The 12,120-nt window shown below is 40.2% G+C and overlaps 2 protein-coding genes across 11 annotated transcripts; one reads left to right on the forward strand and one right to left on the reverse strand.

The window, feature by feature from the left end:
* Nucleotides 1–202: 202 nt before the first annotated feature.
* On the reverse strand, nucleotides 203–2,416 carry LOC115739760 (dnaJ homolog subfamily B member 4-like). Its single transcript, XM_030673003.2, has 3 exons — nucleotides 2,044–2,416; nucleotides 1,286–1,707; nucleotides 203–895 (listed from the first exon to the last, which is right to left on the reverse strand). Exons 1-3 carry the CDS (start codon nucleotides 2,206–2,208, stop codon nucleotides 457–459), a joined length of 1,026 nt encoding a protein of 341 aa, XP_030528863.1. The 5' UTR covers nucleotides 2,209–2,416; the 3' UTR covers nucleotides 203–456.
* A 1,254-nt stretch (nucleotides 2,417–3,670) lies between these two features.
* On the forward strand, nucleotides 3,671–10,555 carry LOC115739762 (protein NUCLEAR FUSION DEFECTIVE 6, mitochondrial). Of its 10 annotated transcripts, none has more exons than XM_048285344.1 (4): nucleotides 3,671–4,212; nucleotides 7,893–8,014; nucleotides 9,560–9,692; nucleotides 10,315–10,555. In XM_048285344.1, exons 1-2 carry the CDS (start codon nucleotides 3,744–3,746, stop codon nucleotides 7,907–7,909), a joined length of 486 nt encoding a protein of 161 aa, XP_048141301.1. In that variant the 5' UTR covers nucleotides 3,671–3,743; the 3' UTR covers nucleotides 7,910–8,014; nucleotides 9,560–9,692; nucleotides 10,315–10,555. The 10 variants fall into 10 exon arrangements, with proteins under 10 accessions (XP_048141301.1, XP_030528868.1, XP_030528866.1 ...); XM_048285350.1 differs by lacking the exons at nucleotides 3,671–4,212; nucleotides 9,560–9,692 and adding exons at nucleotides 7,489–7,754; nucleotides 9,020–9,061; XM_048285351.1 differs by lacking the exon at nucleotides 3,671–4,212 and adding an exon at nucleotides 7,489–7,754.
* The last annotated feature ends 1,565 nt before the right edge of the window (nucleotides 10,556–12,120 follow it).

The raw sequence follows: 12,120 nt of genomic DNA on the forward strand, positions 1-12,120 counted from the left end.
TCCGTGTAGTCTTCTCCTACTCCTCTGGTGCTTCCACAAGAAGCATGCTATAATACAGCTTCCATTTTGCTCCTAGACACAGTGAAAAGAACTTGAAAAGTAATGCTTGGACACATCGGTCGCCGGTTCCCCACGGCGCTGGCAACCCCCTTAACCAAATTCGAGCTAGACATGAAGGATCAATCTCATATCGAAAACTTCAAAGAACAAAGCTTTTTCACAGTGCTGGACTATTAACAAATGAGAAAGTTGGAACCACATTAAAGGAACTGGATCCTGCTAAATGATAACGTCTTTCTTCAAAGACTAGGCTTGTTAATGTACCCCTTATTCATTTGGCCCCAGGGAGTAACCCCTGACTTGCGTTACAGCTCCAACTCACTCGATATTATATGAACGGTTCATCAAAAAGGATATGCACATTATTTCACACTCATCAAACAAGAATCAAACTTCTCAAGTACCCAGAAGTTTTTTTATCCCGGCCTTCTGCTCGGCGGTTAACCTCGTCGGGAATTTGACATTGAACTTGATCCGCAAGTTCCCTCTCCTCGACGGTTCTTTCGGTATGGGCATACCTTCTCTAGGAACGACCTCCTCATAGCTCGGATGGATCACATTGTTGATGGGTATGGTCAGGTTTCTTCCGTCTAATGTGGTGAGGTGGACCGTGTAACCAGTAAGTGCCTCCGCAAGCGATATCTTCTGCGTCGCAACTAAGTCATTGCCATCCCTCGTGAAGGTGCTGTGCGGTTTCTCGTCGATCACAAAGACGAGATCGGCGGGAAGCACACCGGGCTGTTCGTTTCCCTTCTCCGGAAAGGTAATCTTGGTGCCCTTCTTCCACCCAGGCTTTATGTCAATGGTTAGGATTTCCTCCACAGGCAAAGTTTTTCTGCGCAAGAAAAACAGACGACAGCTTAGGACATGTACTTCAACCTACCGAAAAGAGCAAACAGATCAAAGGGTTCCACAAAGCATAGGCTCAACTGGAATATGAAAACACCAGCTTGACCATTTTTCGCTTGGAAGCTCAATTAAACACTAAATCGAAGGTGCTGAACCATCACGACAGTATGCACAATTTGCAGAAATAGTTGGGAAATGATGCCGATGGCACTTCATGACCAATTTACCACCTCTCTGAAAATTAAGCTAATTCGCAAATGATCCAGAAACAAAGTAGAAAGAAGTTAATGGCATCCATTCCAGGAGAGCAAACAAGCAATAGCTAAAGATTGCATCGGATGAAAAGAATTGGAAAAGGAGGCCAAGATCAACATACCCACTAGCATCTGCAATCTCCCTAGAGATCTTCATCTTCTTCGTTGTCCCTTTGTAGAGCTCCTCAAGGCTACAAGGCAATTTGTTTTCGATCGGCGGAGGCTTACGAGGACCCTGACTCATCGGCCTACCTTCTCCAAATGAGCTGAAGATATCATCTCCAAACATCCCTCCAAATGACCTCGAACCGCCCCTCATTCCACTCCCTCCCATACCTCCACCAAATGGGCTCGAGAACCCGAAGAACTCTGCAAATATGTCATTCGCGTCCCTCGGGTTAAACCTAAAGACGTTCGGGCCTTCCCCGGTATGGAAGAAGGTCGCTCCTCCCGGACCACCGGCACCGGGCGGTGGAACTTGGCCTTTTAGTCCTTCTTCACCATACTGATCATAAACTGCTCTCTTCTGAGGGTCGCTCAAAACCTTAACACCAGATGAACACATTAGCAATTGGACTGACAATTTGCATCAATCCACATCAAAAAGGCCATCCAAATTCAAAATTCCTCAAAAATATGCCTCCTAAATTCTTCTAACAAATGCTAGACTTTCCTCGTACAGCACAAACAAGCGATAAATGCTCGATGAGAACAACGCAATCAGCAGGCGAAGAACATGAGATTAAGAGGACACCCACGAAAGAAAAAATGATCTTTTCAGCACCAGAAAACGGTCAATACCAGAACTTGCTCGTTGTAAAGCAATCTATCTCGAAACGCGCAACAGAAGAAAAAAAGAAAAGCTCGCAATGACAAGTACCTCGTACGCTTCGGAGATCTGTTTGAACTTAGCCTCGGCGTCTTTCTTGTTGTTGGGGTTCTTGTCGGGGTGCCACTTCATGGCGAGCTTTCGATAGGCCTTCTTCAGGTCATCGTCCTTGGCGTTCTTGTCCACCTGCAACACCTTGTAGTAATCCACACCCATCTCTTCCCTCAATCCCTTCTCTCTCTCTCTCTCTCTCTCTCTCTCTCTCTCTCTCTCTCTCTCTCTACTCCTTTTCGCTATACAGCTCAAATTGATCTTCAAGTTGAAGAAAGTCGAGCTCTTCCGGAGCTCTGCTGAACCGCGAAGGATTCTGGCGTTCGTACGTGCTGCTGGTGTCGAGCCGTGTAGCTGTGTGGTGAAGCGAGAGGAAGTGTTGCCGGTAGGAGATTATATGAGGAGAGGGACGAAGAAGGAGGAGAGGAGGAGGGAGATTTGTGTAGAATGCGGGACGGAGGACGAGAAGGGTGTCGAAGTTTCCAGAGAGATGGAGACGAGACTCCATTCCCGCCTTCCTGGGGCCCTCCATTCATTCATAAGTATTTCCACGAAAAATGAAATGTGCTCAATAATATTTTTCAAGATAATATTTTTCTAGGAATATAGTTTGATTTTATTATTATTATTATTTTTTTTTTGGTCGGAAGATTTTATTATGTTTGGTTGTCCAAAATTAAATAAAAGTTAATTTTCTAATATTCGCTATTGGAGGTCTATCAAACACACTACAAGAAAATAAAATTCGAGCAAAGCCTTGATAACCTCGGTCGAATTGCTTTTCACAAATTGCCTTTTTTATTTTAATAAAGGAAGTCATTTTTGCAAATTTAAGTAGGATTTTTTGATTGATTATGTTGATTCGTTTCTTTAAGCCAATCCAAAACATGGAGATATAAGGAAAATATTTTTCGACAATTAATTTTTCAGAAACAGTCTAGAATTTGATAATTTACATTAATAATCTTTAAAATATTTATTCTGAAAAAAAATATTAAAATAAAGATTGCAACCTTTATCCTCGAATCCGAGGGTCGGAATCTTGAGTGCGAGTTCTTGTGCTATGGAGATCTTTGTTCGGGCAACAACGACCTAATTTCAAATGTAGGGAGTTTAGGGACCAATGTCCGAACCGACAAAGATACTAGGGATGGCGGTAAGGAGTATTTTGTAAATTATCTTTTACAAGGAAAGTCATTCACTTCAATTTAAGCATGAATTATTTCTATTGATTATGAAAAATAATCGCCGTCTCATTTTGATAAGCAAGCGAAATGCTTAAAGGCAAAAAAAGCATTACCCATCAATTAATTTTTCACGTAACAAACGGAATTCGTGTGTTTTGGTAATTTCAGTAGGCTATCACTTAAACTTTTTACTACGAGTTAATTTAAAGATATCGAAAATATGTCAATCAATTTTGTTTTGAAGGAGAACAAAATGCACACATAAAATAGAAAAGTTTTCTTGACCAAAGAAAAAATAGAAAAGGTTTTCTTTAAATTTGAATAATATTCCATATCTTAGGGATAATATTTATGTCTGCTGAATAAAGGAAGACAGAAGTTTTTTTCCTTTTTTTCCCCTTCTTCGTTTTTTAAAAATTTTATTGTGACAAGGGTAAAAACGTCTTCTCATCCGTCAACCCCACTCATCTTCTCCGCAAACCCCCCCACGATTTCACAGCACCAACACCAACAATGGAGGAGACGCCATGGGAGCAGAAGCTCCAAGCCCTGACCCACCTCCTCACCTCCCCAACCACCAATCCCTCCCTCCACTCCCAGTTCCTCGTCGCCTCCCTCGTCCCCTGCTACCTCCGCTGGGACTACCCTCCCCTCCTCTGCTCCCAAGCGGGCCCTAACTCCGACCCCGACGACCTCCTCCTCCTCCGGTGGAGCCTCTCCCTCTTCCTCAGGCGGCTCCCGAGGCTCGGCCTCCCGGAGACGTCCTGGCGGTGCAAGTGCCCGTACCAGCAGCCGCCGCCGGCGGTCCTGGCTGCGGGCGTGGAGGAGGCGCGGTGGGGCGACGCCGAGAGGAGGGAGTACTTCAGGCGGCGGCTGCGGCGTAGGCGGCTCGGGAGGGACGTGAACCCGCTCGTCCCGATCCTGGTCCCGAACCTGCTCTTGTTCTCGCTCCTGCTGTGGGATCCGTTTCCCGAATCTCGAGGTTCGTCGTAGAATCCTAGGTTCTTCGGTTGTTTCTTGCTCCGGTTGATCGGTCGATTTCATTCCATCAAGAACTGGATCTTGCTCTCCGTGCCGTTGGATTGGGGCTCGTCTTCGATGTTCAGATTCAGAAGCAGCTCGTTCACGAATTGAAGAATTCAAAATCGAATGTTAAATTTTAATTACGCAAATGGGAAAAATTGACACTAATATCGTCCTTAATCTATGGCTGTGTAATGTCCCGGACTTCATTTTTATTCAACTTTGATCCCTGTAATATTATTAAATATTCAATATAGTCCTAGACTACATGGCAAATTCATGTTCTTTTGCTCATACCATACCATAAAACTATGGAAACATATCAGCTAGCGTCCTTTTTTTTTTCTTTTTTTTCATGTAGCTGATTTTTATGTGGAACGTTTTTGCAAATTTACATGGCTAATGAGACATTCTGTTGTACTGTATGGGCTAGGGGTAGGTTTGCTCTCGATAGGATAGTAGAATATGTTGATGGTCATAATAACGAGTAGCGGCCTTATGATCCAGACAAACTAAGCTATTTTAGATTTTGAACGTAGGTACAAAATATGGGTTACTCAATATTGAGAAATTTTACTATCCAATGTCGGAGAACGATATTGAAAGTCACAATAGCAAATTTCATTAGCTTAAATTAATGGAATGACGATATTGAACTTCTTTATACATACTTGGGACTACATTGAATATTTTGTAAGAGTTGAGGGAATTGCATATTGGTCAAAATTTAAGGGTTATTTGTGTAATTTTCTCAACACGATGTATTTATTTAATTATGTGACGGTTTTGTAGTGGTGTTGAAGTAAATGGGACCCTTGCATTAGATGATCAACACCCCACACAAACCATATTCTATCACTTAATAAAAGAGTTTTAGTAAGATATTTCTTTTTTAAGTATGTTTAGTATTTCTCAATGGTATACCATGGTACTGTATGCGAATTCTACGATGATATCCATAGAAATTCCCGATGGGGAAACTAAACGAAACCCACACTAGATCTACGTGAGGGTCATGCGGTTTTGTAAGTTCATTTCGCGATTCTCAAGTGCATTGCTCTTTTGAAATTTGGTGTATTTATCCAACCCCATCGGAGTTGTACAGTCATAACAATCTTTTTTGTCCGTGGTAAGAGAAATTAATTCAAGCCTAAGATCGATTAGACACATAAATAAAATAGTGGGAGAATGATTCTATTTGTACGAATCACAGATTATGAATTCGGATACTTGATTACGCTAGATTTTTTTAACGCCTTTTCGATATTATGAAAAACGTTTAGCGGGCGGTGTTGATTGATTTTAACCTAAGTCAACGACATAAATTATCATGCGGGTACGCAATCAATGAAATTAAAGACCCAAAGTATGTCATATAATTGCGGGGAGCATGCGCCACACAATTTATTCTTGCTTTTGGATTTTTGTTTTTTTAAAAGAAAAGGACTAATCTAAATGCAATGCAAGAATTAATGTTATAAATGCAACGAATTAAATTAAATGCATGCTATCCTAAGCTAATGCATACGAAATTAATTTAATTAACTACATGATTAACCTAGATGGCATGCAATTAAACTAAACTAATAGAAAGACTATGTTGCAGTTTAATTAAATTGACTACATGATATATCAATTAATTAATTAACCTAAACATGCTACTCCAAATGTAATGCACCCTAACATGCAATCTATATGACATGACATTGACGATTTCTTTTTTATTTTGGAATAAATTAAATGACCAATTAAACTATCTAGAGAAAACCACATTTAGCCTAAGATTATGCATGAAAATGAACCTAAACCTATCCTATCATAAATAGGGTAATTTAGACACGATAATAAAGCCTAAACATACAAATTTAATTTAAAAATGCAGCAATTATTCTAGCTTGCAAAATACTCTAAAATGCAATTTATTCCCAAGATGCAATTAATCTATTCTAGGATGCAAAATACTCTAAAATGCAATCTATTACTAGCGGGGAGGGGGGTTGTTCTGGGTGAGGATCTCTAGCTCGTTTTATTGGATCGAAGGTGCATGAAGCACTTCGGGGAGACCTACAAAAGGAAGAGTAATTCGGTTTGCCAATACCGTCTTATTGATCGAAAATCACTTACATGGACGTTAGCCGTCTTACGTGATCACATTGGCTCTGATGTGGATAAATTTTAATAATATTTTTATATTTTTCAAATATTTTTTAATTATTTTTTCCTTTTTTCTTTTTCTCTTTTCCTTTTTTTTTTTTTTTTTCCCCTCCCTCACTTGGCCTCAACTTATGATGTCCTCAATTGAGGGTCAACATCGCCGGCCTCAGAGGAGAGTCACTGTCGCTTGAGCAACCCATGGCAAGGGCCACCCTTGCTTGAGCAGCCCATGGCGAGGGCTGCCCCTCGCCTAATTTCGCGATGGTGGCCCTCGCCCGACACTAGGGGAGAGAGGGAAAAAAAGGAAAAGAAAAAGAAAAAATAAAAATAGAAAAAAAACATTAAAATATTATTATAAATTGTTTATGTTAGCGTCAACAGTGCCACGTAGAACCATTGACGTTCAAGTCGGCGATATCTGGCCAATAGGACTGAATTGAGAAAAGGTGAAAAGGATTAGGATTGAATCGGCAAATTTTTAAAATGTTTAGAATTAAATTGGCAGAAGTATAAAAAGTTTAAGACTTTTTTGATAATTTATCCAAAATTTGTCAAATTGGTATGTTCGAATCTTTTTGTTATATTCGTCTAATTCGACTAATGAAAAATGCTAACATGATTTTTTTTTGTAATATTTTTCTCTCCTCATGAGCTAATGTAGTCAATCTCCTCTCTCTTTCTCTCTCTTTGCAATGGTTTTTGCAATGGTTAAGTGTTCGGTCTCGCTGCAACACATCGTGGGTTTTCGTGCCCCTTTCTTTCTCTCTCTCTCTCCCTTGCTCAATCGGTCGCTTTCTCTTTTATAAATTCACTAATGCGATCGCCTACTCATAAGAAACTTGGGCAAATCGCATATGCGACACTTGTAATTCGATATCCAACTCAAGCCTTCGGGCATGCAACTTAGCATTCCAGCTAAAACATTTTTTGATGGAATGACTAACTTTGAACACTTTCAAAAATTATCGGGACCATTTTGACTACACAAAAAAAAATTAGAGGAATGGTTTTTATTTTTATTTTTCGAGGAATAAAATAATGCATCAGTATTATTTAAAAAAGAAAAAAGAAAAGAAAAATAGTAGCTCAGCTTTGCAAGCCGAAACCCCCAACCTCAACACTCTAAAACCCCGAAGAGCGAAGACTTCAAAAACCCCTTTTCCTCCGCCTTCGCCACCGCTCGATAACCATGTCCGCCGCGGCCGCCGCGCGGTCTCTCCTCCGATCCCCGTGCCTCCGGAACTCCGCCTCCGCCGCGAAGTCCGCTGCCTCCGGCCTAAAACCCAGGCCCGCGCGATCTCCGTTCCGCATGCCGGCGCAGAAGCCCATGTCGCATCGCATTTTCAGGTCGAAACGGAAGTAGCAGTAGCGAATGCCTGTTCACTGACCTCTTCGATTGCTTATGCACTTTGTTCCTGATTCTTCTTTTTCCTTGTATTGACTGACTGCTGATGAGCTTCTTCTTCTTCTTTTTTTTCCGTGAAGATCGCCGATGGAGATGAGCAGCTGCTTGGAGTCGATGCTTCCTTATCACACCGCCACTGCTTCTGCGTTGCTCACTTCCATGCTTTCCGTTTCTCAATCCGCCTCCGGTTGGACTCCTGAAGGTAATTATCACAGTAGTTGCTTATTGTTCATCTGTTTTCCTTTTTCGGTTCACGAGTTGGAATCTCTTGTTTGCATACATTCTTCGTTCGCCGTGCGAGATGCAGGTTTAGTTGCTTGTAAGTTCGTATATCTTAAATGATTGTTGTAGTTGGACATTGCTGAAAGTCTTGAACAAATTGGGGTGCAGCAACATGACAAAAAATGACGGCATATTTGGGCTGTTGTTGAAAAGGTTCACTTGATTTTCAAGTTTACTATCCAACTAGGTTCTGTCATTGAGGCTTACTGAATGCTGCATTAGAACTCTGGCGTTCTGGGAGGCGACCTGTTTTCTTAGAAGCACCGCAAACATCCACTGATTGAAATGCCCATTTGCTTGTTGATTGCAATATAAGCAGATGATGTTGTGGCTATGTTCTGGTTATGTGTTTCTTCTTTTTCTCCCACACAAATGAAAATCTAATGTTGATTTCAAAGAGGGAGGTGGAGATAATGCTGCCATAGTTTACTTGAGTCTAGAGCAATGAAGTTTTCAAATCTACACATTAGGGATTATAACAAAATACAAAGAATTGACACAAAATGGGCTTATAAATAGAATTGATGCGAAATGGTCACTGACCGTTGGGGTTAATATTCACTGCAATCTTGTGGGTCTAATTTGCATGAGGAACAGCTGTGGCAGGAAAAGTAATTTGGAATTTGACATGTGCCTATCACGGTCTATAGGTTATAGTGTGTGATTTGATGCAAGATAATGTGAATGCCCTTTCGTTAGAAAAGAAATAAAATCTTCTATAGGAACTAATGTCCTTCGATATGCTTTTTAAGAGTTAAAATACTGAGAGCAGAGCATCTGAAAGGTTTTTTTTGGAACTTCAAAAGGTAAATAACTATTAGTGATTTTGGAGAAGTCACTAGGGGTTGATGTCAATATTTTCATGAGTCCTCTCTCTCTCTCTCTCTCTGAGTAAGGGAATGCATTCTATTTTCTCCTTTTGTAGGGCAAGAGAAGACTAGATGAAGATGGGGCGAACAATTATCAAGTAATTTGGACCGTTCTTTAAGAGCATTCACTTGATGTTAGTATTTTAAGTTCTGTGTCAGTTTGTCTGCTGGATAGAAGTGGCTCACTTTGCCAAGATCCATGTAGAAAGCCGTTAGATGTTGACCATTGATGACAGTGGGCGCAACTTTTAATTTGGGGGACTTGCTATGCATCCTTGAAGCCATTACACTTGTATTGCTTCTGATTGCTTAGTGCACACCTGTTTCAGATGCAATGGTTAGAACCAACTCGCACTCTATATTATCATTTGAGAGGGCCATTTTAATCATTTTCCACACAGTTAATATGAGTTTTGCCTTCATATTGACCATAGTGCCTCTATTGGATCTGAGTCATGTCTGCTCTGTGTCACCTTTTGAGCTGATATACAAATTATGCTACGCTATCTTTATATTGTTTCCCATAAACCTCTTTTTTCACTTCCTTAGATTGTTTTTGCGAAAATAATGATAAAAAGTACTCATCTTTGAATCAGATTGCAATGATGATTTGTGATGACTATTGGGAGGGTTCGTGCGTGGTTCAGGTGGAGAACTGGAGTTTGACCTAGAGCTATAGACAATTTTCTTACTGTTTGTAAGACATGAAGAGTCCATTAACAAGGAATTGTAAGAGTACATTTCTAAGAGTTTGTAATTGATGCCTTGAGCTTTTCGTCGTCAATTGGTTTGATATATCTGGCAATGGCATGGGGTGCTTTCTTTCCCAAATAGTGGCACCTTAATGATTGGAATCATCTAAAGTAACATTTTTGCTTACAGTGGACATCTCAGTGCTCTATCCTTCAACTCTTTTTTTCCCTCGGAATGCCCATTATTGGATTCAGGTTTTTGTTCTGGCCACATTTGCTGGATTCCTTTGAGTGAGCCATCGTTTCTTTAAAACTTTTGAGAGAGTTCAGACAGTAATGGACTTAAAGTACCAGTGTTAAGTTCAGTAGTTACGACGGTCAATACCGTATCAACCCTTTTGGGCTGTGAAGTGAGCCTCTGCACTTTTCGTTTGCAGCCCGATCTAAGCAGCTGGAGATGTTGCCTATTCTCATTTGGCCCTTTTGTCTGGTGAAATATGTTGATGTCCTGGATTTTTCTTTTGCTTTTTCCCAGGGATGATTGTTCTGCGAGCTGCTTTGATGTCTTGCTTTTGGAATTCCTCTAAGTTCCTTTTTCTTATGGATAGCTGAAATTTCAGAGTGCCATCAATTAAGCACTTGTGGTTTTTGGCTTGTAGATGGATGATTTTTGTTGTTGGTTGAAGAAATGCTCGCCCCCATCTACTCAATGGACGTTGTTAGACCTGCTTGAGGCATCTCGGTCGTGTTCATGTATTGTGCCAGGATTTTCCATTTCAACTTGCAGATAGAATTCGATTATTGGTCCACTCAGGGACTGTACTTTTTTTCTTGTCCTTTGGCTTCACCATCACCCCTGCATGACCGTTGGCATCTATGAAGGTTTTGGTTTTGTTGAAAGATATAATGTCCAGTTGCATCAAAAGGAATCGAAGATACCGACGGTAGAGAATGTTGCTGAAACGATTGGTACTTCTTGAACTTGCAGTGAAAATGGCGCTCTAGATAGCACTGGTATCAATGGATGGGCAATAAAACTTGTTTGGGTGATCTAGTGACAAGGAAAAGATTTGCTGATTCCTACTATAAATGGTTCATCGCTCATCATCCCACTCCAAATCGTTTAGCATTGCTAGCGTTTATAGGGGGATCAACTTACTCCAGCTTGTCTGATTCTTATCTCTGCGGATTTGCAACCAGAATCAGGTTTAGTGGGGACATTCCGCTTTCCTAGTTCTCCCTCCATGCCTTTACTTGAACCTCAGACTACGGGACTTACAATTTTGCAGAGTTGGATCGTGTAGGAGATAGAAATTAACATGTAGATCAACCTCTTTAGGAGAGTCTTTGGAATATCGTTTCTATCAACAGAGAAAGAGAGAGGTCTCCACGGGAAATGGCACGTCGGAGTTTTGAAGCATCATTGGGTGGAAATGCCACATTTCGGTACCAACTGAAAATAGGTGCCTTTTCATAAAATTGAGTAAAATCTTCTGTTCAAAATTAGGATTTAATATTAACGTTTGTGTTCTTAAGGGAATTAGGCTATTAGAAGAAAGTTAGAGAGGGAGCTAGCTGGCCAGCCATGGAAGAGAAAGAAGAGAGTTGGCCGACACAAGATGTTTGGAAAAAACGGAGGCCTTTCCTACTGGAGAATGATAAAAAAAGTCATAAACCTATTGTAATTGTATGAATTCAATTATAATTCTTTTTTGATAATTCAGTCCTAAACTTTTTGCGTTAATGCCAACTCAACTTAACTGGCTAGTGCTGACGTGGATTTTTTTAAAATAATATTTTAATATCTTTTTGATTTTTTCAAAATTTTTTATGATTTTTTCTTTTCTTCTCTTTTCTTTTTTGTCCAATACTTGCCGCACGCTCTCGCCTAGTGCTGGTGGGGCCACAATGCCCTCGCCAGCCCTAGGGTTGGGGTGAAAGAGAAATCTTAAGAAGAGAAAAAAATCAACAAAAATCATAAAAGTTCAAAAAAATTTAAAATATTATTTAAAAAATATAAGTCAGTGTCGGCAATGCAATGTTAGTGTTGGCCAGTCAATTGGGCTGAATTGGCTCAAATGCAAAAATTTTAGAATTGAATTGACATAATTATAATAGATTTATGATTTTTTTGATAATTTTTTTCTATTTCCTATTGTCAATGTTTTTTTATAAGACATTTTATTTTTCAATTATATCTTAAACTGGTACATCGGTGATACATTTATCTCAAACTAGTTTTTATGTCAGGAAAAATTTCTAAAGCGGTACACTCTTGACAAATCTACTTTACTTTAGCTTTCGTCCAACATTCATCAAATTGCTAACGTGAAAACACGCGTGGCAAGTGACTCATCTGATGTGGATCCGGCTACATGAATGGCTCTTAGAAACGACGTCATCTTAGAGATTCAAGCTCGTCCGATGCACCCCAGTCCAGCGAGCAAGAGAGATTTTTGGAAAGA

This window comes from Rhodamnia argentea, chromosome 9 (genome assembly GCF_020921035.1).
Source record: "Rhodamnia argentea isolate NSW1041297 chromosome 9, ASM2092103v1, whole genome shotgun sequence".
NCBI lineage: Eukaryota > Viridiplantae > Streptophyta > Magnoliopsida > Myrtales > Myrtaceae > Rhodamnia > Rhodamnia argentea.